The sequence below is a fragment of the Phocoena sinus genome, chromosome 1 (genome assembly GCF_008692025.1).
Source record: "Phocoena sinus isolate mPhoSin1 chromosome 1, mPhoSin1.pri, whole genome shotgun sequence".
Lineage (NCBI taxonomy): Eukaryota > Metazoa > Chordata > Mammalia > Artiodactyla > Phocoenidae > Phocoena > Phocoena sinus.
The window spans coordinates 120,079,524-120,105,168 of NC_045763.1; the positions used below are offsets into that span (position 1 = coordinate 120,079,524).

The window sequence follows — 25,645 nt, forward strand, 5'->3', positions numbered from 1 at the left end:
TATTTCATTATTGAGAAGAAATAGCAGGTTGTAATTTGTATAGTGTGATCTCATTTGTATAAACAAACAAAAATATGTATCTTTACACATTGTATATACATGTATATACTATTTCTAGAGTGATACAGATGAAATCGAGAACAGTGGATACCTTTGAACTGGGGTGCCAGAGCATCAGGGATGAGTGGGAGATTCATGTTTCATTCTAGATCCTTTAGAATGAAACATGAATCTTAAAAAAAAATGTGGTATTACCTTTTCAATGACAAAAATTAGAATATAGTTCAGGATGGGATTGAATTCTTATATGGTCATGTTTTATAACTCTACAGGGATTCATTATCTAATATTTCCTTTATCTTTTCATAATCCTCTCCTCTTTGCTCTCTTTTCAAATTATTAAATTAATTGGCAATGATAGAGGGTAAGTTAATTGTTGCTGTTAATAGTCTGTTAATTTTTTGATGAATCTATTGTTTAAAAAATTAAGTTGTTAAGGCTATCTAGTATTTGGGTAATCCAGGTTGGGGGAATGTCAGAGGAGAGTTGTGGCCAAAGGCACAGTTATTACAGGTGTCCTTGTGACATGACTTATCCTTGTGTAGCCTTATATAGGTAGGCCTATCAGCAGGAGTTTGGGGATTGACTTATCAAGTAAAATGATAGGAAGGTTTATGATGCCTTCCACCCTCTCCAAATTAGTTTTAGGAATCTTACAACTTTTTATGGATCACAAACTTGGATTCTATGTCCAGATGTAAATGCATTATATAAATGGATCCATCCCCAGTTTGATTATAACTGACCAAACTTTTAGGGCTGTTAAAAGAGTAGAGAGAATTTCTGTAAAGTTCCAGGCACAGTGCAGTATTACAGTTGTGGAACCAGGTAACTGATTTAATCTCATGTTCATGAGTTCTCTTGATTGTGTTTGATGTAAACGTTCATTGCACATCTGGAAGCTTTCCTAGATTTTTCTTTAATAAAACTTTAGTTTTAGGATAATCTTAGATTTATAGAATTATTGCAAAGAGAGTTCCTGCATACACTATGCCCGGTTTCCTCTATTATTGACATCTTACATTAGTATGGTAGATTTGTCACAATTAGTGAACCAATATTGATACATTACTATTAATGAAAGTCCATACCTTATTCAGAACTCTTTAATTTTGTGTGATGTCCCTTTTCAGTTCTAGCACCCCTTCTAGGATACCACATTACATTTAATAGTCAAATCTCCTTAGACTCTTCTTGGTTGTGATAGTTTCTCACACTTTCCTTGTTTTTGAAGACCTTGACAGTTTTGGGATTACTGCTCAGGTATTTGTACATGGTCCCTTGATTGGGATTTGTCTGTTTTCCTCATGGTTAGATTTGAGAAAATGTGTTTTTAGGAAGAAGACCACAGAGATGGAGTGCCATTCTCATCACATCCAATCAATATGTTTTATCAGTATTGATGTTCTTTTTTTTTTTTTAAAACATCTTTATTGGAGTATAATTGCTTTACAATGGTGTGTTAGTTTCTACTTTATAACAAAGTGAATCAGTTATACATATGTTCCCATATCTCCTCCCTCTTGCATCTCCCTCCCTCTCACCCTCCCTATATCACACCCCTCTAGGTGGTCACAAAGCACCAGAGCTGATCTCCCTGTGCTATGCGGCTGCTTCCCACTAGCTATCTATTTTACATTTGGTAGTGTATATGTGTCAGTGCCACTCTCTCACTTCATCCCAGCTTACCCTTCCCCCTCCCCATATCCTCAAGTCCATTCTCTATGTCTGCGTCTTTATTCCTGTCCTGCTCTTAGGTTCATCAGACCCTTTTTTTTTTTTTTAGATTCCATATATATGTGTTAGCATATGGTATTCGTTTTTCTCTTTCTGACTTACTTCACTCTGTATGACAGACTCTAGGTATATTGATGTTCTTTTTGATCCCCTGACTTGAATCAGTGTTTGTCAGGTTTTTCCACTATTAAGTTACTTGTTTCTTTCTCCCTTTACATACTGTATTCTTTGGAAGAGTTACTATGTGTAGCCCACACTTAAGGGGTTGTGCTTGACCCCCTTAAGAGTAGAGTAGCTATATGAATTATTTGGAATTTTTCTGCAAGGGAGATTTGTCTATTCTCCTCCACTTAAATGTTTATCCAATCACTTATTTATTGGCCTATTATTCCTCAGTAAAACTGAAAAAAATCATTTGTTATATCCATGCAGATTCATGGATATATATTTTTCTCCATTGTATTATAAATATTACTTTATTTTCTTGCTCAAATTATTTTAGTTTGGGCCATTGGGAGCTCTTTCAGTTGGAACCTCTATATCTTTTTTAAAAATTTATTTATTTATTAAAAATTTTATTGAAGTACAGTTGATTTAGAATGTTGTGTTAGTTTCAGGTGTACAGCAAAGTGATTCAGTTTTACGTACATGTATGTGTGTGTATATATATATACACACACACACATATCTTTTTTTTCAGATTCTTTTCCCATATAGATTATTACAAAATATTGAGTATAGTTCCCTGTGCTATACTTGTTGGGTATCTATTTTTTATATGGTAGTGTGTAGATGTTATTCCCAAATTCCTAATCTATCCCTCCCCCCCGACCTTTCCTCTTTGGTAACCATAAGTTTGTTTTCTGTGTCTGTGAGTCTGTTTCATAAATAAGTTCATTTGTATCATTTTTTTAGATTTCACATATAAGTGATGTCATATGATATTTGTCTTTCTCTGACTTACTTCACTTAGTATGATAGGTCCATCCATGTTGCTGCAAATGGTATTATTCCGTTCTTTTTTATGGCTGAGTAATATTCCATTGTGGCATATATGTGTGTGTGGCACATCTTCTTTATCCATTTATCTGTCAATGGACATGTAGATTGCTTCCATGTCTTGGGTATTATAAATAGTACTTCAATGAACATTGGGGTGCATGTATCTTTTTGCAGTATGGTTTTCTCCAGATGCCCAAGAGTGGGATTGCAGGATCATATGGTAGCTCTATTTTTAGTAGAGCTCCTCCATGCTGTTCTCCATAGTGGCTGTACCAGTTTACATTCCCATCAGGAGTGTAGGAGGGTTCCCTTTTCTCCACACCCTCCCCAGCATTTATTATTTGTAGTCTGGTATAAGGTGACACCTCATCGTAGTTCTGATTTGCATTTCTCTAATAATTAGCGATGTTGAGCATCTTTTCATGTGCCTCTTGGCCATCTGTATGTCTTCTTTGGAGAAATGTCTATTTAGATCTCCTGCCCATTTTTTGACTGGGTTGTTTGTTTTTTTTGATATTGAACTGTATGAGCTGTTTGTATATTTTGGAAATTAATCCCTTTTTGGTTGCATCATTTGCAAATATTTTCTCCCATTCTGTAGGTTGTATTTTTGTTTTGTTTATGGTTTCCTTTGCTGTGCAAAAGCTTTTAAGTTTAATTAGGCCCCATTTGTTTATTTTTGTTTTCATTTTCATTACTCTAGGAGGTGGATCCAAAAAGATATTGCTGCAATTTATGTCAAAGAGTGTTCTGCCTATGTTTTCCTCTAGGAGTTTTACACTATCTGGTCTTACATTTAGGTCTTTAATCCACTTGGAGTTTATTTTTGTGTATGGTGTTAGAGAATGTTCTAATTTCATTCTTTTCCATGTAGCTGTCCAGTTTTCCCCTCACCACTTATTGAAGAGACTGTCTTTTCTCCATTGTATATTCTTGCCTCCTTTGTCTTAGATTAATTGACCATAGCGGCGTGGGTTTATTTCTAGGCTTTCTGTCCTGTGGAACCTCTATATCTTCGACGTGCCCTCATCATTATGGCTTTTCTGGTTTTGTTTTGAGCACATCCTTTCTGGCATCACATGATGTTTAAGACTCATCTTACGTATTTCCTATCCCGGTCTTAGAATCAGCCATTTTCCTAAGGAGATCTGTTTCCTTTTATTGGAGAATGGTATTAGAAACCAAGGTCTGGGTGCTTATTGCTGTTGAGATAGCATTTGCTTCTAGGCTCTCTCAGCTAACAGAGCAAGGATGTATCTGTGTGCATACTAACCCATTTATGTATAAATATCTGTAAATATTTTGTATGTAACCATCTGAATCTTTATTAAGCTAATCATGAGTTCACACTGATGTCTCTGACTCTAATCCCTTACCACATAGATCAGTCTAGTCTCTTCTCTTGTGTACCTGTGTCCCACTCTACCAATGACATACCTGTTCAATTCTAGTGTACATTTATATTGGTTTCAAAATTGTTATCTTGTACTCGCCCAGTATATTTTGATACATTTTTTGTTTCTTTTATGCCTCATTCAGATTCGGGAACTGGAATCTCTCCTGTGTCATAGTGACAGTCCATCTCAGCTCATCTGGACATCATCTCGTAATGCAGTGAAATCTAATTTCAACCTTGAGGACATCCAGCACAGCAAAGGCCAGGAGCCCTACAGCTCTTCCAAATATGCTATTGACCTTCTGAGTGTGGCTTTGAACAGGAACTTCAACCAGCGGGTGAGGCCTGTCTCAGTGATATGGAAATGGCAGGGCAGTGATTTCTGAACTACCACTGATTTCCTAGTAAGATGGCTGGCTTTCTAGTAACTATTGTAGTTTAGAAGATGAAATATTGTTTCTTGAGCAGGATTGCTATGAGGACAAGATAAGACATGATGAAGACTGATAGTTGGTGTATAGGAAAGTTTTAGGGCCGAGATAATTAGCTCCTGACCTTTTAGATATATGGGGGTTCACTCACCATTCCATAGTTCTTCAAGAGCTATATCTTATATAACAGAATGATACTACTAACAATGTCAGTAGTTACCGTTAAGCATTTGCTATGTTTTAGGTGCCGTCCTTTTTATCTATGTATGTCATTTAATACCTTTCCCATCATAGTAAGGTAGGGCTGAGTATTCCCATTTTCATATGAGGACACGAAAGATTGGAGCCCTTAAGTCATTTACCCAGAAGTCACGCAGCTAGTAAAGGGTAGAGCTCAGAGTTGAGCCCACGGCTAACTTCATAGCTTGGATTTTTCCCACTAAGCCATGCTGCCACCCAGTGTTTATTATATCTGATGTTATAGGACAGTTGGTACTTAGAAAGCCTTCTGGAGACTGGTGACCTTTGGTGAGGCTGCAGAGCTCTGTCTCTGTGAGGACCCGGGTTTTGAGAGCAGCTGTTGTCAGTCATGCTGGCTCCTTGTGTCCTCTGTGGTCTGGAACTTAGTGCTTCTTTGTGTGTCTCTCTTGCCCAGGTCTAAAATCTTAACTGGAAATCTCTGGTCTTTCCCATGGGCATTTTCCTTTGTTTGCTTTGACTGTTTTTTGAGTGTGGGACTGGGGAGAAATTTAATTCCACTAATATTTACAAAAGACTGACCATTTTTAGGGTACTGGCTCAGGCTCAGAATCGAGGAGGAAGGAAAAATAAAAAGACAGTGCAGAAACTATCTGCCCTTAAGGGACGTTCTTTGATCACACTTTAGGTACAGCAATCTAAGCCTTACGTAATGGTCTAGACCTGGTTGATTCTGCAGTGGAGACCTTCATCAGGTGGAATTCTCACTTCTGAGAACTGGCTCTTGGAATCAAGCCTCTTAGTGAAGAGGGTGGTATAAAAGTAGAAGCTATGAGCATATTCTCTAGAAATGCATTTGAATCCTTGCTTTGTCACCAGCTTTGTAAACCTGGACAAATTATTTAATCTCCTTGTACTTCAGTTTCCTTATCTGAGAAACAGGGATAATAATAGTGCCTGCCTCAGATTTGTTGGGAGGCTTGAATGATGGGATTGGTATGAAGCAGTCACAGCCATGCTTTGTGCTCAGAATGTGTGTGTGTGTGTGTGTGTGTGTGTGTGTGCTTGCGTGCGTGTGTGCATGTGTCTGCACACATGTGGGTGCGAATGCGTGGGAGGTGGGAGGGTGTGTGCTTGTGTGCATGCATACGTGTGTGTGCCTATCCACATGCACACGTGTGGGTTTTTTTGGTGTGTGCATGTGTATATGAACGTGATTGTATATGTGGTGTGTGTGCTTGGGTGTGGGTGTCTGTGGTCACGTGGTCTGCACCTGTGTGTGTATGTGCTTATGTGTGTTTGTGTGTTGACTGTTCTTCTTCTTATTATTTGAGCTCAGTGTGTTGGTCCAGTTGTGAGCCTCCTCCTAAGATTTCTTGAGATGTTTAAAAACTTGTCACAACTGCTTGTCCTCTGGAAACTCCCTTTTAGGGGTAAGGTCAGAGTGGATTAGCTTCTCTTTTCATAATAAGCTCTAGGATTTTGCTTGTCTCAACTGTCAAATAAGTTTTGGGATTTCATCTTTTACAGAAAAGGGAGATTTAGCTAATGCTGCCACCTCCTAAAATCTGTGTGATTGTTTTGCAGCCTGTGATTTTTTCTCCTTGGCTTTTATGAATAGAGAAGTAGCTAATAAAGAACTACCTCCCTTTGAAGGCTTGTATGACTGGAAATGTTGTTAGGTCTGTACAAGCTACCTGAAAGGCTAACCATCCATGAATGGCCCCTCACACAGGCCTTGTGGAAGTACTCAGGGTCGTCACACACATTCCCTAGGATTAAACATGTGGGGTGACTGTAGTCTTGGATAAGACGGCCTCCTTGCTTGTTTCTTTTGTTGCTTAATGTCAGAAAGTTGTATGTGTTGGAAGCCCTGAATTTTAGTTCACAGATGTCTTCATTTAGGGCTGAAAAGGCCCTAACTGTTCCTGGCTAGTTCCCAGAATAAGAAATTTTCCTTAGCTATCTTTGGGGCAAAATATTCTTGGGAAGAATTTTTGGTCTCTAAGACTCCTGACTTTTTTCAGAGGACTGTTGGTAAATCAGGGGGACTCTCGGGGGCTGGATTATCCGTGTCAGGTACCTCCAGGCCCTTGCAGCACTGAATAAAGGAAGAAGACCTTCCAGCTTTTGATGCTCAGGGTACTTTCTGTCCACTGAACTGACTGTGCTACACTGGCATTTTCTATTTTTGTTTAAAAGAAAAATAATAAGATTAAAAGTAATAAAAATATGAATTAAAATGGTCAACATCAAAATAAGGTAAAATGCAGTGAAAATTAAACCAAATAAACTAGTAAAACAAATCCCAGTGCTCCAAGGATTACTAAAGACCACCCAGGGCCTCTTCTATTACTAATACGTGTCGTATGTTAACTGGGGCTCTCTTTATAGAACAGATCTTTCTAAAATGATGAGTCCTGGGCTAAGAACCTGATTTAGAGATCTTCAGTTGGAGGAGGTCTTTGAGGAACCACACACAGCCCTCATTCCTCTCTGATGCCAGGAGCTCCCAACTCAAGCTGGAGATATGGACCTTCTATACCTGCAGGGAAACAGACACAGTTGAGGTTTAGTTGTCTGTATTTACTAGATCAGAAACTTCTTGCAGGCAAAGACTTTACTGTGTACGTCTTTTTTTATCTTAACTGCTTATTATTTTTTTTTAACATCTTTATTGGAGTATAATTGCTTTACAGTGGTGTGTTAGTTTCTGCTTTATAACAAAGTGAATCAGTTATACATATACACATGTTCCCATATCTCTTCCCTCTTGCGTCTCCCTCCCTCCCACCCTCCCTATCCCACCCCTCCAGGCGGTCACAAAGCACCAAGCTGATCTCCCTGTGCTATGCGGCTATTTCCCACTAGCTATCTACCTTACGTTTGGTAGTGTATATATGTCCATGCCACTCTCTCGCTTTGTCACAGCTTATTTTGATTGGTCAACTGATCTTCAATTAAGCTAATAACATGGAAAACTCAGGTAACCAGGTCCTACTTTTCTCGTCCAGCTTCAAGCTTGGTTATTCTTTGTTCTCTAAGTTTCTTGAGAATAGAGACTTTATCTTACTATTTCTTGCACCCTGAGTGCCTCTCATAGTGAGTTCTCAGTACATGATTCTTAAACTGAAATGGTCTACCCAGCTTCAAGGACAACTTAGAGCATAAATCCTTGATGCCCTGGCTTGCTGGCTCATTTGTGTATCTCCTTTATTAACTAGCACATAGGTGACTCAAAGTATATTGAATTAAAATTAATTGCTACCCCTCTTTGTGTTCCCAGGGTCTGTATTCCAGTGTAGCGTGCCCAGGTACAGTGTTGACCAATTTGACATATGGAATTATGCCTCCCTTTGTGTGGATGTTGATCATGCCAATCATATGGCTGGTAAGTGATGAACACTTCTTGTCTTAGTTTACTTAAGCTGTTCGAGTTGGAACCAAAAAGTTGTGTTTAAGGGTTGGGAAATAAGAAATTGAATCTAAAGGTGGCAGAATTCCATTTCATTCAAGGGTTTTGGCGTTACTTAGCATGTAATCTCTCTGCTTCATACTACCTGATATTCCGACTGTACCACCATCTGAGTGTCCACTTTTCTATAAGGGAATGTTTCTTTGGTCATGTACCATAGATCCCAAGAGTTCTATGATTATATAATTTTGGGAAACCTGTGTTCACATATTATTGAGACGTATATTATGTCTCAGTAATATGTTATATACATCTCAGAGACATATTAATACGTCTTCTGTTACCCAAGCGTCATTGACTAGAGACGTTTCAACATTCATAACAAATTGCTGGCTACGGGCATTAGTTTCTGCAAAAATCCCCTGGTCAATAACGAGTTAAACGATATCAAACTGGATTTCTCTGAGCTTTTAATCTAGTCAGATGCATTAAAAGTTCCCCAAAAGTGTATGATTGTGCATTGTATGATCATAGAATCGTGTTTTTGCTTGTTTGTTTTGTATTTTGAGCATCTTGCAGGACCAGTGTCCTCCAGCACACATTAGAAAATGTTGCTTTTAGGAAATGTCCCTCCCTTGTAGAGCTCAGGAAAAAAATATCCCTCCATTATAGCAGGCGGAGAAAAAAGATGAGAAGGAAATATGCCTTCATGTTAACAGTGGTTGATTGGAGTAATGGAGATTAAGTGATATTTCTTATTTAGATTTCTTTATCTTTTGAAACTTAAAAAATGCTCTATAATAAGAAATGCAGGTTGTCTTTTATTAATATTTAAATGAATAATGCTTTTGTGACTCTAAACCACCACGAAATGACTATGGTTTTCTTTTTCTTAGTTCCGCTTTTTCGCAAATGCTTTCACGTTGACACCATACAATGGAACAGAAGCATTGGTATGTTACTAGAGTTTTAATATATTGTATTCACTTCACAGATGTAGACTGTAAGTTCACTGGTTTAGAAACAATCTTAACAGAAAAGATAAGAGAACAAGCTCTGAATAATCAAGGTCCTGTTTAGGACTAAGTTCTGAGCATTAGGAGTGAACTTTGAAAGTTTAGTATGTTTCATGGCACTGGATACCATGGTTGTGGGGACAGCACTTCTGTAGAAGCAAAATACATGAGCAGCCGGAGGAGAGCACAGCGTGGAATACTGCAGCGGCAGGCAAAGCAAGACGGTGGCTGGGCAGTCAGTGTGAGATTTCCTGTGGAGAAGGTGTGTTTCATGGGTCAAGAGTAGAGGCAAAGACGTCCAGCTCCATTTCCTTATGGGAAGGTTCTCTTTGTTAATATTCGAGAATCGAGTTGTTACTTTATTAGAAAACAAGTTCGTTTCCTTAAATCGCACATGTGTGGATTGCATGTGTTTCCTCATCAATGGCAGACATTAGTAATGGATCATAATACTCTGTTCTGTTTACATAAATGATGTCTCTGAGTGTTTTTCAACTCAAGGCCCAAAGACATCCACTACTAATGGATCAGAATCATCATACAAGATGAAATTTATTTGTCCTCTGTGCTTTACACCATCTGGTTGAAATTCTATTGTATGAAAGTCAGTTCTGTGTGTATGTGTGTTTCCCTCACTCCATTTAGCTCCCTCAGGGTCTTTGCTAGGCATCTTGAAAACCCGAGAGCCTAGCACTGTAGTGCTCATACTTAACAGATTCTTAAATCGTAGCTGAATTGAAATTAAGGCAAACGTTAAGGGAATTGACTTGGCACTCTTCTTTTGGTAAACATTGCAGAAGCAAATGCATTGATTGTAGAGACACACAGTAGAAGCAAGTACTTTTAAACTCATTTTAATGATTTCTTAATGTATATGTCAAACTATTTAAGATAATGAATAGTCCTTTAGGGCACTCATTCCGCACATTTATGTCACTGAAAATCAAGTCTAGAGGTCAAGTATATATTGAGTGTCGGTGGTGTGGAAATAGAAGTCAAAATCTAGTTAGAAGTCAAAATAGTTAGAAGTTCCTAAGGAGCTTAGAGTCATGTTTAGAAAAAAAGAATGAATAGAGAAAATAGACAAGAAAGTAAGACGTTCTGTCATCTGGTGGCAAGTACTGGAGGAATAATCAGAAAGGAGGATCACAGTGGGGCTGGACTAGTTGGAGGAGGCTTTGCTTGCTGAGTGGGGCTTAATCCGGGCTCTGAAGGATAGGTTGGATTTGGATGAGATGAGCAGCATGACCCCAGTGTCACAGTTTTAAAAGTTTGTTGTGACCCTGCTGTAATTTCCTTCAGTGTGGATGGGTAGGACGTAATTACCACTTAGTGATGGTTATATATGCTGGTGGATGCAAATGAGGGTTTGAGCACACCACATGTGTAGCAAGAATCTCTTCAATCTTTGGATAAGTTTTATCTCCTTAAATGGTTTGAACCTGAGTGGCCTAAAGCACAGTGGTTAAGAATGTGCTATATATAATTCTATTACTATAGAATTATAGTAATTCTGTTCAAATTCCATTTCTCCAGTTTCTGGCTGTGAACCCTTGGGCACATGTTTTTCACTCATCTAAGCCTTTTACTATTAACTATAAAATAGGAATTATAGGAGTCAATGAGAGAAGGCTTATTGTAAAGGATTCTGTGTATTTCAGCATTTGAGATTTTAAAGAAGACCATCTTAATGAAAAAAGTATAGTTCTGGCATGTGAACTGACAGGTCAATGGAACAGAATAGAAAGTTGAGAATAGGCCCATAGCATACTGGGATTTGGTATATGATAATGATGGCCTTCCAAAACAATGGGGAAAAGATGGTTTATTCAGAAAATAATAGAATAGGATCTTTTCTTCTTACCTTACTGTCAAATAAAATTCTAGGTAAGTTAAAAGATCCATAAAAATTAAAATATATAGTTACTAGAAAAAAATACGGGGGGTGGGGCACTAAGATCCTACAGGCTGCTTGGTGCTGCCAGAAAAGAAAAACAAAAACGGGGAAGTTATAAAATAATTTAAGAGTGTGGAGGCTTAGCTACGCCCAGTAACCATAAAAGAAAAGACTGAAAATTTTGATTTAATAAAAGTAAAAAAATTTTACATGACTAAAATTCTCACTACACATATACTCGAAAGAGTAACCACAAAGTGGAAGAACACCTGCTACTCATACCATAGATAAAGGGTTACATTTTCTTAATATCTAAGGAGCTTCAACAAATCAAGAAAAACAACCTATTGGAACAATAGGCAAAGGACATGAACAGAGAGTTTTGAAACTGTTTTAATCATATGAAAAGATGCCTAATCTTACTCCTACTAAGAGAAATGCGAATTAAAACTATAATGGAAAACTGTTTTTCAACTCTGATTAGCAAAGATTAGAAAGTTTGATAATGTACTATATTGACAGTGGTCTAGGGAAATAAGCACTCTTCTACATTGCTGGGGGAGAGTAGACTCCTATAGCCTCTATCAAGGACTCTTTGACAAGATCATTCAAAATAATAAACACACATACCCTTAACCCAGCAGTTCCATCTTTGATATTTATCTTATTAGATGTACTCAAATTTATATGGAATGATGTATTCATCATTCATCACAGTGAGGTTTGTAATAGCAAAAACTGGAAAGAACCTCTAGGTCTAGCAGTTGAAAACTGATTATATAAAGTATGGCACATCCATGAAATGGAATACTGTGCTACTTTAAAAGAGAATAAAATTTTCATATACTGATTTGAAAGTATCTCCAAGGCCTATTCAAGTGAAAAATGCAAAGTGTGGAGTAGTGTGTATATTTTGCTTCCGTTTGCATAAGAGAAATGGATATGTATGTTTTTAAGCAAATAGATTTCCTTAGAAGAATATACAAAACAGTAGCATGAGTGTTTGCTTCCAGAGAGGAGAACTGGGTGGCTAGAAAATTGGGGAGGAAGACTTTTTACCACGTACATCTTTTGAAAGTTGTACGTGTGTGTGCTTATCTATTAATAGAATATCACATCAGTGACCCATACTTTACTGTGGCGTGAGCTGAGTATCCACTCTGAATAAGCTCCAGACCACATGCCATGAACTTTAATCTGGGGATTAAGAGAAGAGATAGCTAAAATATGGTTTTTTGCTTTAAATAAAAATTTCACAGGATGCTATTAAGCAGGCTGCCCTACTGTCTTCCTTCGAATTATAGTAGTGGTTCATGAAGGCATCACAGTGAGCTGATGCTGTTCAGGAGGACTTTTAGAATTTGTCTGGGGCTCTGTAAAGTGCTGATTGTACATCCCCTCCAGCCTCACTCACCTTGGGCAGAAGAGAAGAATCACTGACACCCTCTTCTTTTCCAGGTCTGGCTTTTCCACCAAAAGCCTGAGTCTCTCGATCCTCTGGTGAAATATCTGAGTGCCACCACTGGCTTTGGAAGCAATTACGTAACGTCCAAAAAGGTAAATGTTTCCTTTGTTTCACTGAAGAGGTTGCTGCTGGGTTCCTGACCAGCCCTACCAGCTGCCCAGCTTCTCTCTCCTGGGGCTCCCGTCTCCGCTCGCTGGTATCACATGGGCCTGTTTTCATTTCTTTCTGCTCTCTCCTGCCTCTCAGCCATGGCACACCTTCTCTCCACCTAAACTGCTCTTACCCTTCTTTCTACTGATTCATTTCTACTGTTTAAGGTCACAGCATTCACGTGACCTTTTACATCAGGTCAGATGCTTTCATGCTAGGCTTTTTTGACCTCTTATGCCAGTTCTGTGTAGTATTCATTCAGTAGCGGGCCCCCTTGTCCAAGGATAAGCTCCATGAGGAGGGGGGGATTGCACCCCCTTTCCTAGCATGTTCCCTTGCACATGGCAGGTGCTCAAGAAATGTGTCACAAGTTGGATGAAATATAAAGCATCTTTCTGAGTGAAGTTAGCTTCCCTTTGAGTGTTCAGTTCCACTTATGACAACTGTTAGCTTTAATAGACTGGTGTTTTGAAGAGGTACGGGATGGAGTTTGGGAAAAAAATGAATGCTGTGTTTTGTAGACTCTGTGTAACCTAAAATGAAATTAAACATAGTTACAGGAGGCTTCCCTGGTGGCCCAGTGGTTAAGACTCAGCACTCCCAATGCAGGGGGGCCGGGGTTCGATCCCTGGTCAGGGAACTAGGTCTCGCATGCCACAACTAAAAATGATCCCGTATGCTGCACCTAAAGATCCCACACGTGGCAACGAAGATCCTGTCTGCTGCAACCAAGATGCGGCACAGCTAGATAAATAAATAATAAAAATAAACATAGTTACATATTAGAAAAATGAAAAAAGTTTTATTTCGACCCTGTAAGGATTAATTTTGTTGTTGTTGTTGTTTTTTGGCTGCATTGGGTCTTCGTTGCTGCACGTGGGCTTTCTCTAGTTGCGGCGAGCGGGGTCTACTCTTCCTTGCAGTGCACGGGCTTCTCATTGCAGTGGCTTCTCTTGTTGCAGAGCACGGGCTCCAGGTGCGCGGGCCTCAGTAGCTGTGGCTCACGGGCTCTAGAGCACAGGCTCAGTAGTTGTGGCGCACGGGCTTAGTTGCTTTGAGACATGTGGGATCTTCCTGGACCAGGGCTCGAATCCGTGTCCCTCGCATTGGTAGGTGGATTGGTAAGCGGATTCTTAACCACTGCGCCACCAGTGAAGTCCTAATTTTGTTGTATTTTTGTCATGAGTAAGGTTTACTTTAGCTTCCCATTTTTCACTGCCTATCTTATTGTGAGGAGGAATCGGCATAAAATAAACTTAGATTGAAGCAAATAAGTTAGCTAAGTCAGAGTCAAAATTGTCAGTGATCTTGTCTATGTCAGTAGCTTGAGGTCTAAGGGGAACCAGGATCTCTGCTTCCCGTGGTATATGTTTACTGAAAATGAACCTATGAACCTCCAGTGTTTCCCAAAATACCTTTTGTGGGATAGTTCCTTGAGAAGATTTGCAGAAAGCAGTTTGTCAGCCAAGTAAATTTGAGAAATGCTTCATATTATATGTCCCTCTTTCAGAGACATGCACAATACACATTAGCCCAGTAAAGGCTTTGAGAAGTTGATACAGTTAAGAAATATGCGTGACGTGTTTCATCCTGCTGCTTGCAAGCTATTCTTGATTATACAACTTTTTCTTTTCTCTTTAAATTTTACATAATGCTTAACATCATCCCAAAGAACACACTTTGGGAACTCTGTTGTAAACTAATGAGCTTACTTTTAGGCCCTCAGAATTAGTTTGGACTTACTATCTATTGATCTCGAAGGAATAACTGGTTTACCAAGGGGAGAAAATGTTTAATTCTATAAACCAAAGTATTTTATTAGCATTTCATAGAAATGCATTGCAGAGTGTTTTTTTTTTTTAACATCTTTATTGGGGTATAATTGCTTTACAATGGTGTGTTAGTTTCTGCTTTATAACAAAGTGAATCAGTTATACATATACATATGTTCCCATATCTCTTCCCTCTTGCGTCTCCCTCGCTCCCACCCTCCCTATCCCACCCCTCCAGGTGGTCACAAAGCACCCAGCTGATATCCCTGTGCCATACGGCTGCTTCCTACTAGCTATCTACCTTACGTTTGTTAGTGTATATATGTCCATGCCTCTCTCACGCCCTGTCACAGCTCACCCTTCCCCCTCCCCATATCCTCAAGTCCGTTCTCCAGTAGGTCTGTGTCTTTATTCCTGTCTTACCCCTAGGTTCTTCATGACATTTTTTTTTCTTAAATTCCATATATATGTGGTAGCATATGGTATTTGTCTTTCTCTTTCCCACTTACTTCACTCTGTATGACAGACTCTAGGTCCATCCACCTCATTACAAATAGCTCAATTCCATTTCTTTTTATGGCTAATATTCCACTGTATATATGTGCCACATCTTCTTTATCCATTCATCTGATGATGGACACTTAGGTTGTTTCCATCTCCGGGCTATTGTAAATAGAGCTGCAATGAACATTTTGGTACATGACTCTTTGAATTATGGTTTTCTCAGGGTATATGCCCAGTAGTGGGAGTGCTGGGTCATATGGTAGTTCTATTTGTAGTTTTTTAAGGAACCTCCATACTGTTCTCCATAGGGGCTGAACCAATTCACATTCCCACCAGCAGTGCAAGAGTGTTCCCTTTTCTCCACACCCTCTCCAGCATTTATTGTTTCTAGATTTTTTGATGATGGCCATTCTGACTGGTGTGAGATGATATCTCATTGTAGTTTTGATTTGCATTTCTCTAATGATTAATGATGTTGAGCATTCTTTCATGTGTTTGCTGGCAGTCTGTATATCTTCTCTGGAGAAATGTCTATTAAGGTCCTCTGCCCATTTTTGGATGGGGTTGTTTGTTATTTTGTTATTGAACTGCATGAGCTGCTTGTAAATTTTGGAAATTAATCCTTTGTCAGTTGCTTCATTTGCAAATATTTTCTCACATTCTGAGGGTTGTCTTTTGGTCTTGTTTATGGTTTCCTTTGCTGTGCAAAAGCTTTGAAGTTCCATTAGGTCCCATTTGTTTATTTTTGTTTTTATTTCCATTTCTCTAGGAGGTGGGTCAAAAAGGATCTTGCTGTGAGTTATGTCATAGAGTGTTCTGCCTATGTTTTCCTCTAAGAGTTTGATAGTTTCTGGCCTTACATTTAGGTCTTTAATCCATTTTGAGCTTATTTTTGTGTATGGTGTTAGGGAGTGATCTAATCTCATACTTTTACATGTACCTATCCAGTTTTCCCAGCACCACTTATTGAAGAGGTTGTCCTTTCTCCACTTTACATTCCTGCCACCTTTATCAAAGATAAGGTGTCCATATGTGTGTGGGTTTATCTCTGGGCTTTCTATCTTGTTGCATTGACCTATCTTTCTGTTTTTTGTGCCAGTACCATGCTGTCTTGATTACTGTAGCTTTGTAGTATAGTCTGAAATCAGGGCGCCTGATTTCTCCAGCTCTGTTTTTTGTTCTCAAGATTGCTTTGGCTATTCGGGGTCTTTTGTGTTTCCATACAAATTGTGAAACTTTTTGTTCTAGTTCTGTGAAAAATGCCAGTTGTAGTTTGATAGGGATTGCATTGAATCTATAGATTGCTTTGGGTAGTAGAGTCATTTTCACAATGTTGATTCTTCCAATCCAAGACCATGGTATATCTCTCCATCTATTTGTATCATCTTTAATTTCTTTCATCAGTGTCTTGTAATTTTCTGCATATAGGTCTTTTGTCTCCTTAGGTAGGTTTATTCCTAGGTATTTTATTCTTTTTGTTGCAGTGGTAAATGGGAGTGTTTTCTTGATTTCACTTTCAGATTTTTCATCATTAGTGTATAGGAATGCCAGAGTTTTCTGTGCATTAATTTTGTATCCTGCTACTTTACCAAATTCATTGATTAGCTCTAGTAGTTTTCTGGTAGCATCTTTAGGATTCTCTATGTATACTGTCATGTCATCTGCAAACAGTGACAGCTTTACTTCTTCTTTTCTGATTTGGATTTCTTTTATTTCCTTTTCTTCTCTGATTGCTGTGGCTAAAGCTTCCAAAACTATGATGAATAAGAGTGGTGAGAGTGGGCAACCTTGTCTTGTTCCTGATCTTAGTGGAAATGCTTTCAGTTTTTCACCATTGAGGATGGTGTTGGCTGTGGGCTTGTCATATATGGCCTTTATTATGTTGAGGAAAGTTCCCTCTATGCCTACTTTCTGCAGGGTTTTTATCATAAATGGGTGTTGAATTTTGTCAAAAGCTTTCTCTGCATCTATTGAGATGATCACATGGTTTTTCTCCTTCAATTTATTAATATGGTTTATCACATTGATAGATTTGCGTATATTGAAGAATCCTTGCATTCCTGGAATAAACCCCACTTGATCATGGTGTATGATCCTTTTAATGTGCATCTATGTTCATCAGTGATATTGGCCTGTAGTTTTCTTTCTTTGTGACATCCTTGTCTGGTTTTGGTATCAAGGTGATGGTGGCCTCTTAGAAGGAATTTGGGAGTGTTCCTCCCTCTGCTATATTTTGGAAGAGTTTGAGAAGGATGGGTGTTAGCTCTTCTCTAAATGTTTGATAGAATTCGCTTGTGAAGCCATCTGGTCCTGGGTTTTTGTTTGTTGGAAGATTTTTAATCACAGTTTCAATTTCAGTGTTTGTGACTGGTCTGTTCATATTTTCTATTTCTTCCTGCTTCAGTCTTGGCAGGTTGTGCATTTCTAAGAATTTGTCCATTTCTTCCAGATTGTCCATTTTATTGGCATAGAGTTGCTTGTAGTAATCTCTCATGATCTTTTTTATTTCTGCACTGTCAGTTGTTACTTCTCCTTTTTCATTTCTAATTCTATTGATTTGAGTCTTCTCCCTTTTTTTCTTGATGAGTCTGGCTAGTGGATTATCTATTTTGTTTATCTTCTCAAAGAACCAGCTTTTAGTTTTATTGATCTTTGCTATCGTTTCCTTCATTTCTTTTTCATTTATTTCTGATCTGATTTTTATGATTTCTTTCCTTCTGCTAACTTTGGGGGTTTTTTGTTCTTCTTTCTCTAATTGCTTGAGGTGCAAGGTTAGGTTGTTTATTCGAGATGTTTCCTGCTTCTTAAGATGGGATTGTATTGCTATAAACTTCCCCCTTAGAACTGCTTTTGCTACATCCCATAGATTTTGGGTCGTTGTGTTTCCATTGTCATTTGTTTCTAGGTATTTTTTTATTTCTTCTTTGATTTCTTCAGTGATCACTTCGTTATTAAGTAGTGTATTGTTTAGCCTCCATGTGTTTGTATTTTATACAGATCTTTTCCTGTAATTGATATGTAGTCTCATGGCGTTGTGGTCGGAAGATACTTGATACAATTTCAATTTTCTTAAATTTACCAAGGCTTGATTTGTGACCCAAGATATGATCTATCCTGGAGAATGTTCCATGAGCACTTGAGAAAAATGTGTATTCTGTTGTTTTTTGGATGGAATGTCCTATAAATATCAGTAAAGTCCATCCTGTTTAATGTATCATTTAAAGCTTGTGTTTCCTTATTTATTTTCATTTTGGATGATCTGTCCATGGGTGAAAGTGGGGTGTTAAAGTCCCCTACTATGTATGTGTTACTGTCAATTCCCCCTTTTATGGCTGTTAGTTTTTGCCTTATGTATTGAGGTGCTCCTGTGTTGGGTGCGTAAATATTTACAATTTTTATATCTTCTTCGTGGATCAATCCCTTGATCATTATGTAGTGTCCTTCTTTGTCTCTTCTAATAGTCTTTATTTTAAAGTCTATTTTGTCTGATATAAGAATTGCTACTCCAGCTTTCTTTTGGTTTCCATTTGCATGGAATATCTTTTTCCATCTGCTTCCTTTCAGTCTGTATGTGTCTCTAGGTCTGAAGTGGGTCTCTTGTAGACAGCATATGTATGGGGCTTGTCTTTGTATCCATTCAGCCAATCTGTGTCTTTTGGTGGGAGCATTTAGTCCATTTACATTTAAGGTAATTATCGGTATGTATGTTCCTATTCCCATTTTCTAAATTGTTTTGGGTTCATTATTATAGGTCTTTTCCTTCTCTTGTGTTTCTTGCCTACAGAAGTTCCTTTAGCATTTGTTGTAAAGCTGGTTTGGTGGTGCTGAACTCTCTCAGCTTTTGCTTGTCTGTAAAGGTTTTAATTTCTCCATCAAATCTGAATGAGATCCTTGCTGGGTAGAGTATTCTTGGTTGCAGGTTTTTCTCCTTCCTCACTTTCAGTATATCCTGCCACTCCTTCTGGCTTGCAGAGTTTCTGCTGAGAGATCAGCTGTTAACCTTATGGGGATTCCCTTGTGTGTTATTTGTTGTTTTTCCCTTGCTGCTTTTAATATGCTTTCTTTGTATTTAATCTTTGACAGTTTGATTAATATGTGTCTTGGCATATTTCTCCTTGGATTTATCCTGTATGGGACTCTCTGTGCTTCCTGGACGTGATTAACTATTTCCTTTCCCATATTAGGGAAGTTTTCAAGTATAATCTCTTCAAATATTTTCTCAGTCCCTTTCTTTTTCTCTTCTTCTTCTGGAACCCCTGTAATTCGAATGTTGGTGTGTTTAATGTTGTCCCTGAGGTCTCTGAGACTGTCCTCAGTTCTTTTCATTCTTCTTTCTTTATTCTGCTCTGCAGTAGTTATTTCCACTCTTTTATCTTCCAGGTCACTTATCCGTTCTTCTGCCTCAGTTATTCTGCTATTGATCCCATCTAGAGTCTTTTTCATTTCATTTATTGTGTTGTTCTTTGTTGTTTATTTCATCTTTAGTTCTTCTAGGTCCTTGTTAAATGTTTCTTGCATTTTGTCCATTTTATTTCCAAGATTTTGGATCATCTCTACTATCATTATTCTGAATTCTTTTTCAGATAGACTGCTTATTTCCTCTTCATTTTTTAGGTCTGGTGCATTTTTATCTTGCTCCTTCATCTGCTCTGTGTTTTTCTGTCTTCTCATTTTGCTTATCTTACTGTGTTTGGGGTCTCCTTTTTGTAGGCTGCAGGTTCGTAGTTCCCGTTGTTTTTGATGTCTGTCTCCAAGTGGCTAAGGTTGGTTCAGTGGGTTGTGTAGGCTTCCTGGTGGAGGGGACTAGTGCCTGTGCTGTGGTGGATGAGGCTGGATCTTGTCTCTCTAGTGGGCAGGTTCACGTCTGGTGGTGTGTTTTGGGGTGTCTGTGGCCTTATTATGATTTTAGGCAGCCTCTCTGCTAATGGGTGGGGTTGTGTTCCTGTTTTGCTAGTTGTTTGGCATAGGTTGTCCAGCACTGTAGCTTGCTGGTCGTTGAGTGAAGCTGGGTGCTGGGGTTAAGATGGAGGTCTCTGGGAGATTTTTGCCGTTTGATATTCTGTGGAGCTGGGAGGTGTCTTGTGGACCAGTGTCCTGAAGTTGGCTCTCCCACCTCAGAGGCAGAGCCCTGACTCCTGGCTGGAGTACCAAGAGCCTTTCATCCACACGGCTCAGAATAAAAGGGAGAAAAAGTAGAGAGAATTAGTAGAAGTAGGAAGGAAGAAAGAAAGAAAGAAGGAAACAAAGAAAGAAGAAAAGAAGGAAAGAAGGCAAGAGGGAAAGAAAGGAGGGAGGGAGAGAGGATGGAAGGAAGGAGGGAAGGAAGGAAAAAAGACAAAGAAAGAAGATACAGTAAAATAAAAGTATAATAAATTTATTGAATTAAAAAATAATTATTTAGGAAAAAAATGGCACGGATAGAACCTTAGGACAAATGGTGGAAGCAAAGCTATACAGACAAAATCTTACACAGAAGCATACACATACACCCTCACAAAAAGAGGTAAGGGGAAAAAATCATAAATGTTGCTCTCAAAGTCCACCTCCTCATTTTGGGATGATTTGTTGTCTAAAGGAGGGAAGGAAGGGAAGAAAGAAAGAAAGAAGGTAAAGTATAATAAAGTTATTAGAATTAGTTATTAAGAAAAAATTAAAAAAAAAACAATGGACGGATAGAACCCTAGGACAAATGGTGGAAGCACAGCTATACTGACAAGATCTCACACAGAAGCATACACGTACACATTCACAAAAAGAGGAAAAGGGGAAAAAATCATAGATCTTGCTCTCAAAGTCCACCTTCTTAATTTGGGATGATTCGTTGTCTATTCATGTATTCCACAGATGCAGGGTACATCAAGTTGATTGTGGAGCTTTACTCCGCTGTTTCTGAGGCTGCTGGGGGAGATTTCCCTTTCTCTTCTTCATTCTCACAGCTCCCAGGGGCTCAGCTTTGGACTTGGCCCCGCCTCTGCGTGTAGGTTGCTGCAGGGCGTCTGTTTTTTGCTCAGACAGGACGGGGTTAAAGGAGCCACTGATTCGGGGGCTCTGGCGCACTCAGGCCGGTGGGAGGGAGGGGCACTGCATGCAGGGTGGGCCTGTGGCGGCAGAGGCCGGCGTGACGTTGCACCAGCCTGAGGCCAGCCGTGTGTTCTCCCGGGGAAGTTGTCCCTGGATCCCGGGAACCTGGCAGTGGCGGGCTGCACAGGCTCCCTCGAAGAGGGGTGTGGATAGTGACCTGTGCTTGCACACAGGCCCCTTGGTGGCAGCAGCAGCAGCCTTAGCATCTCCTGCCCGTCTCTGGGGTCCGTGCTTTTAGCTGCGGCTCGCGCCCGTCTCTGGGCTCCGCGCTTTTAGTCGCGGCTCGCGCCCGTCTCTGGAGTTCCTTTAAGCAGCGCTCTTAAACTCCTCTCCTTGCGCACCAGGAAACAAAGAGGGAAGAAAAAGTCTCTTGCCTCTTCGGCAGGTGCAGACTTTTCCCCGGACTCCCTCCTGGCTAGCCTTGATGCACTAACCCCTTCAGGCTATGTTCAAGCCGACAACCCCAGTCCTCTCCCTGCGCTGCTCCGACCGAAGCCCGAGCCTCATCTTGCGGCTCCGCCCACCCCGGCAGTGAGCAGACAAGCCTCTCGGGCTGGTGAGTGCCGGTCGGCACCGATCCTCTGTGTGGGAATCTCCCCACTTTGCCCTCCGCACCCCTGTTGCTGTGCTCTCCTCCGCGGCTCTGAAGCTCCCCCCTCCGCCTCCCGCAGTCTCTGCCCGCGAAGGGGCTTCCTAGTGTGTGGAAACCTTTCCTCCTTCACAGCTCCCTCCCACTGGTGCAGGTGCCATCCCTATTCTTTTGTCTCTGTTTTTTCTTTTTTTTCTTTTGCCCTACCTAGGTACGTGGGGAGTTTCTTGCCTTTTGGGAGGTCTGAGGTCTTCTGCCAGCATTCAGTAGGTGTTCTTTAGGAGTTGCTCCACGTGTAGATGTATTTCTGGTGTATCTGTGGGGAGGAAGGTGATCTCCACGTCTTACTCTTCCGCCATTTTCCCAGCACTGCAGAATATGTTTTAACCTTTGATTAATTTTGGAAAGTAAGCCCTCTGCTCTGTTTAAAGGTTGGGTTGAACTAAAGAGAGCTATAATGTCTTTTCCAGTTACAACATGAGAAAACACTAAGATGATTGAACGAATAGAAATATTTTTTCCAAAATGTTATAAAGTTTTCTTTCATTTTTTAGCCTTTTAGCTTCATGAAGAAAGAGGCTTTTTTTTTTTTTAAGTTTAGGCTCTGTGTTGACTTAGAAAGAGATAAACACTTTATAGGGGCTGAAAGTTTGCTTTTACATACAGTGTATAAGTTAAAATTAGATTTTCTACATAAAACAGAAGAGTGTAAAATAATAGTGGATTAAACAAGATAAAAGCTTAGGTTTCTCGCATGTAAAGTAGTTTGGAGAGGCAACCTTAGGCTGGCCTGGCAGCTCTGCAAATTGTCAGGTGCCCAGGTTCCTTCTGTCATCCCTGAGGTGTGGCCCTCATCCTTATAGCTCAGGGGAGCAGCATGGAAGAAGGGAGAAAGAAAGGGGTGCCCCATTCCTTTTAAAGAGAGTCCTGGATAGGTACCATACAACACTTCCACTTACATCTCATTGGCCAGAACATGGTCACCTGGTACCACTAACTTCAGTGTAGGCTGGAAATGTAGTCTTTCATCTGCAGGGCAGTGAGCTCAGCTAAGATCAGGGTTCTTTTACTAAAGAATGTGGATATTAGGAAGTAAGTAGCAGTTGGAATTTTAAAAAAATTTCTTGATTTTCCTCTCTTGGCCTTTTTTATATCACAGATGTTTGGTGTCTTCTGTTACTAGGTACACAGCAGTTAGGGGAGACAGCAAAGCTCAGATCTTTCAGTCTTGCTATATAAGGGAAGCATCAGTTGGCTTGGTGAGTGTTGGAGTTTGGATGGAGAGTTAATGTGTCCTCAGGATTCCTGACATTCCCCACATGGCTGCCACCACAGCCCATTCCAACTGGCCCTATTTTGGGTTCTCTTACCTGTGTTATTTAAATGGCTCCCTTTTATTCAAATACTATTCATTTCATTTTTCCTTCATAGTCATCCCTATCTTTGTTTCTTTTCCAGATAGACCTAGATGAAGACACTGCTGAAAAATTTTACCAAAACTTACTGGAACTGGAAAAGGATATTAGGGTCACCATTCAAAAAAGCAAAAACCAGAGCTGAAAATGGTGCTCTCTGAGCACCATTTTCATGCCTTCTCTGGATTCTGGAGCACCTGGGTTTCTGAGTTGGATGGTGTGCATTTGTGGTAAACTGTGAGTTCTGATTTTCTCTTTGTTTCAGAATTACCTCTATGACTGTGTGTGTGTTTGTGCGTGTGAGAAAAAGATTGATAAAATATAATATATTCTTAAGAATGGTGTTATATCAAAATTGTCCTAAGTGTCCATCATTGGATGAATGGATAAAGAATATGTGGCACATATATACAATGGAATATTACTCAGCCATAAAAAGAAACGAAATTGAGCTATTTGTAATGAGGTGGATGGACCTAGAGTCTGTCATACAGAGTGAAGTAAGTCAGAAAGAGAAAGACAAATACCGTATGCTAACACATATATATGGAATTTAAGAAAAAAAAATGTCATGAAGAACCTAGGGGTAAGATGGGAATAAAGACACAGATCTACTAGAGAATGGACTTGAGGGTATGGGGAGGGGGAAGGGTAAGCTGTGACAAAGCAAGAGAGTGGCATGGACATACATACACTAGCAAACGTAAAATAGGTAGTGGGAAGCAGCCGCATAGCACAGGGAGATCAGCTCAGTGCTTTGTGACCACCTAGAGGGGTGGGAGGGAGACACAAGAGGGAAGAGATATGGGAACATGTGTATATGTATAACTGATTCACTTTTTTATAAAGCAGAAACTAACACACCACTGTAAAGCAATTATACTCCAATAAAGATGTAAAAAAAAAAATTGTGCTAGTCACAATTTGTTTATTCTGTGAACTGCAGCCAAAGCTACACTTCATGGGATGAGGTGTAGACTTGAATAATCGTGACATAAACACACACTGGTTCTCCTTTTCACCTGCCCCAGCAGGAGGAAATACTGCCCATTCTCTGAGTGACCATCTTAGCCTTGTTCCTTTCAAGTAGTTTTCCTAGGTCTTGTACCTTATTTCTTCTTCCACATGCTGCTTTTACCAATCCTAATACAGATGCCCATGTAATTAATCATAGTAACAAAGTATATATGTATTTGGGCCACTTGAATTATTTTTTTCTTATTTTAAAAATGTCTTTTGAGATTGATTTAATCCATGTTAATAGTGGGCCTGACCTTTAACACAATTTGCAAATTTGTTTATTACTTACCCACTCGTTTTCATGACATTTTAGTGGATGTAATCTTGCAGCAAAAATGATTTATTCAGATTGTTTCAATGAAATTTTCCAATTGAATAATTACTGGTGGAATGTCTCCTGGTATCAGTAGTGGTCGAAAGTGGTTAGGACTTAGTTTGCATGATATGAAGACAAAATGCTAAGATGCTTAGATGTTTCAACCAACACCTGTAATATAACAGTTACAGTTTGAATGAGTTAATGTGAAAAATTATATGTAAATATAATTTCTTTACATTTCTAAAGTATGGATTTTTGGTTATACTTTAAGTTTGTTGCTAAAGATATTTTTAATAACAATAAACATGTGAAAATGAGGGCTGAACACTGTCTTCAAGAAAGAAGGGTAAAGTTGGAGAGCTGAAAGCAGAGCTGGTTTTTGATCTTCTGTTCACTTGCTGTTAATTGGGAAGAAGGACTTTGTTTTGGATCTCAAACTCTTCATCTGTGAAGGTATTATCTTTCTGCTTCCTCTGTTCATGGGTATGAAGTGAGCATTAAATGCAATAATATGTGAATGAATAAAGAGCATGTTTTGAGAATGATGACTACAAAGTTTTTATTAGAGATTAATAAGCCAGAGTGTCATAGTTGAAATATTACTGTGTAAGGCACTGAGTGACCACGTCCCACCTAACTGAGAGTTGGTTCTGTTTCCCGAATGTTTTGTTTTAAATTGAAGTACAGTTGACTTACAGTGTTTCAGATGTACAGCAAAGTAATTCAGTTATTTATATATATGTATATTTCAGATTCTATTCCATTATAGGTATTACAAGATATTGAATATAGTTCCCTGTGCCATACAGTAGTTCCTTGTTGTTTATTTTACACATAGTAGCATGTATCTGTTAATCCCAAACTCCTAATTTATCTCCCCCAGCCCTGCTATCCCCTTTGGTAACCATAAGCTTGTTTTCTTTGTGAGCCTATTTGTTTTATAAATAAGTTCATTTGTATCACATTTTTAGAATCCATGTATAAGTGATATCGTGTGATATTTGTCTTTCTGTCTGACTTACTTCACTTAGTATGATAATCCCTGGGTCCATCCATGTTGGTGCAAATGGCATTATTTCATTCTTTTTTTATGGCTGAGTAGTATTCCATTGTATATTGTATGTGTGTGTGTGTCTGTGTATCATGTATTCTTTATCCATTCATCTGTCTATGGACAT

General features: G+C 39.2%; 1 protein-coding gene across 1 annotated transcript in view; it reads left to right on the forward strand.

Moving 5' to 3' along the window:
* Positions 1-25,075, forward strand: part of HSD17B7 (hydroxysteroid 17-beta dehydrogenase 7) — a 32,927-nt gene extending 7,852 nt beyond the window's left edge. The window contains exons 5-9 of the mRNA XM_032612902.1: positions 4,339-4,533; positions 8,111-8,215; positions 9,136-9,192; positions 12,611-12,709; positions 23,172-25,075. Of these exons, the coding sequence (XP_032468793.1) occupies positions 4,339-4,533; positions 8,111-8,215; positions 9,136-9,192; positions 12,611-12,709; positions 23,172-23,273 (558 nt within the window). The 3' untranslated portion in view covers positions 23,274-25,075. The remainder of the gene's footprint in view (positions 1-4,338; positions 4,534-8,110; positions 8,216-9,135; positions 9,193-12,610; positions 12,710-23,171) is intronic.
* The last annotated feature ends 570 nt before the right edge of the window (positions 25,076-25,645 follow it).